Source organism: Phascolarctos cinereus, unplaced genomic scaffold, assembly GCF_003287225.1.
Source record: "Phascolarctos cinereus isolate Bilbo 61053 unplaced genomic scaffold, phaCin_HiC Scaffold_726;HRSCAF=1367, whole genome shotgun sequence".
In the NCBI taxonomy this organism is placed as follows: Eukaryota; Metazoa; Chordata; class Mammalia; order Diprotodontia; family Phascolarctidae; genus Phascolarctos; species Phascolarctos cinereus.
Window position 1 is genome coordinate 353,344,684 of NW_027556098.1, and position 1,838 is coordinate 353,346,521.

Below are 1,838 nucleotides of genomic sequence, written 5' to 3' on the forward strand. Positions count from 1 at the left end.
GGTAGATAGATAGATATGGAATTGTTAATGTTCCTATCCCTGCACTTGTATTGCATTCATAGTAAGTATTACGTAGTTTTTCTTTGACTGTTCCCTGATTGATTTTTGTGCATTACTCCCAGACTAGGCTGTAAAGGCCACATCATCATATTATTATTCAATAAGAATACAAAGTGTAGAGATAGGCACATAGAAGCTTTTCAATTTTGATTTATTGGTTGACTGACAATGGATTCCTAGCCTCCCTCAGACAATTTCTCTAATGCCTAACTACATTGACCCTCAATAGAATTGTCCCAAAATCTAGCCTGAGTATTTCTTATTGCAACATCATTGAGTCTCCTGTCTTCACCAAAGGGCACAGCTAAACCAGTATGCCATGATTCTTTCCCTCTTTGGGCATGCCAGGATAGAACCTCCACAATACCCCTCCTGATCCCAGAAAAACAAGTCAGAACTCGGGGGGGGGGGTCGATCTTCTTGGGATTCAGGATCACCAGCAGTCTCTCCCGAATCTTCTTTGTCTTGACCCCATAGATGATAGGGTTGAGAGCAGGTAGGAAGAGCAAGTAGAGATTGGCAAAGATGACCTTGACTGCAAAGGCGGTGGGTGGACCGACGCGCTGCATAATGACAGAAAGGAAGCCTGGCATGTAGAAGAAAAGAATGACAACAACATGGGCAGTGCATGTACTGCCTGCTTTGGCCCACGCTTCATGTGAGGGGAAATTCAATACTGTCTGTAGGATGCGCCCATAGGAGTAAGCAATAAAGGCTACATCACCAATACCCAGGAAAAGTGCCACAATAAAGGCATTGATGTTATCTCTTGTGGTGTCCCCACAGGCCAGTTTCACAGTCATGTGCTCACAATAGGTGTAGGCAATGACATGTGACCCACAGCAGGGCAAATGTTGAGCCAGACTTGGGAAAGAGACAGTGAATCCAATGCCCCGAAGCATGACTAGACCCCCAATTTGGGCAATGACCACTGGGGTGGGAATAGAGGAGTAGCACCGGGGGTTACAGATGGCCACATAGCAATCCAATCCCATGGCCACCAGCACCCCCGACTCCATAGCAGAAAATGCATGGATGAAGAACATTTGGACAAGGCAGGCATGGAAGCTGATGGCTGTGGCATCAAACCAGAAGATGGTGAGCATCCTGGGCAGGGTGGAGAGAGAAAGGACCAGGTCAACAGAAGAGAGCATGGAGAGAAAGAAGAACATGGGCTGGTGCAGATTACAGTCTGTGAAGATGAGGAAGAGTGAGATGCAATTCCCAGTCACAGCCATGAAGAACATGGAGAAGAAAGGCAAGGAAATCCAGATGTGTGCAAAAGCCATCCCTGGTATACCAGTCAGGAAAAATGTGGATGGGAAGCTGGAGTCATTTAGAAGCATCATATTGGGCAGGCTGCCACAGATCCCAACCCAGCAAAGCCATTAAGCCCCTGAAAAGAAAGACAATCAGGTTAGAGCAGGGAAAAGGAGTTGAACATGGATCCAATCTCCAAACCTAGTGGGGTTAAAGGTCCCAGCTTTGCTCATACGGGACTAAATCTCAGTGGGCATCTCTGATGACAAAATGTTAAGTGACTTGAGAACTTATATCTCTTTTTTTTATGTCCTATAATCCATCCAGCAGTTCATTCATTTATCTGCCCCCAAAAAAATTAATGCTGAGCCTTTGGGTGGCTGCTTTGGGGAAAATAAAGATTGGACAAAATCCTGTCCTCATGAGATTCACTCTCCAGTAAAGGGGATAAGACACATACACAAATAACTATAATGCAATGTATTTTGGGCTCCCAATCTCCACACTGTCCTTGATAT

General features: G+C 45.3%; 1 protein-coding gene across 1 annotated transcript; it reads right to left on the reverse strand.

Annotated features, from left to right (window-relative positions):
- Positions 1–266: 266 nt before the first annotated feature.
- Positions 267–1,409, reverse strand: LOC110200532 (olfactory receptor 52K1-like). The gene has a single exon (XM_020975909.1). It carries the CDS (start codon positions 1,407–1,409, stop codon positions 267–269), a length of 1,143 nt encoding a protein of 380 aa, XP_020831568.1.
- Positions 1,410–1,838: the final 429 nt, after the last annotated feature.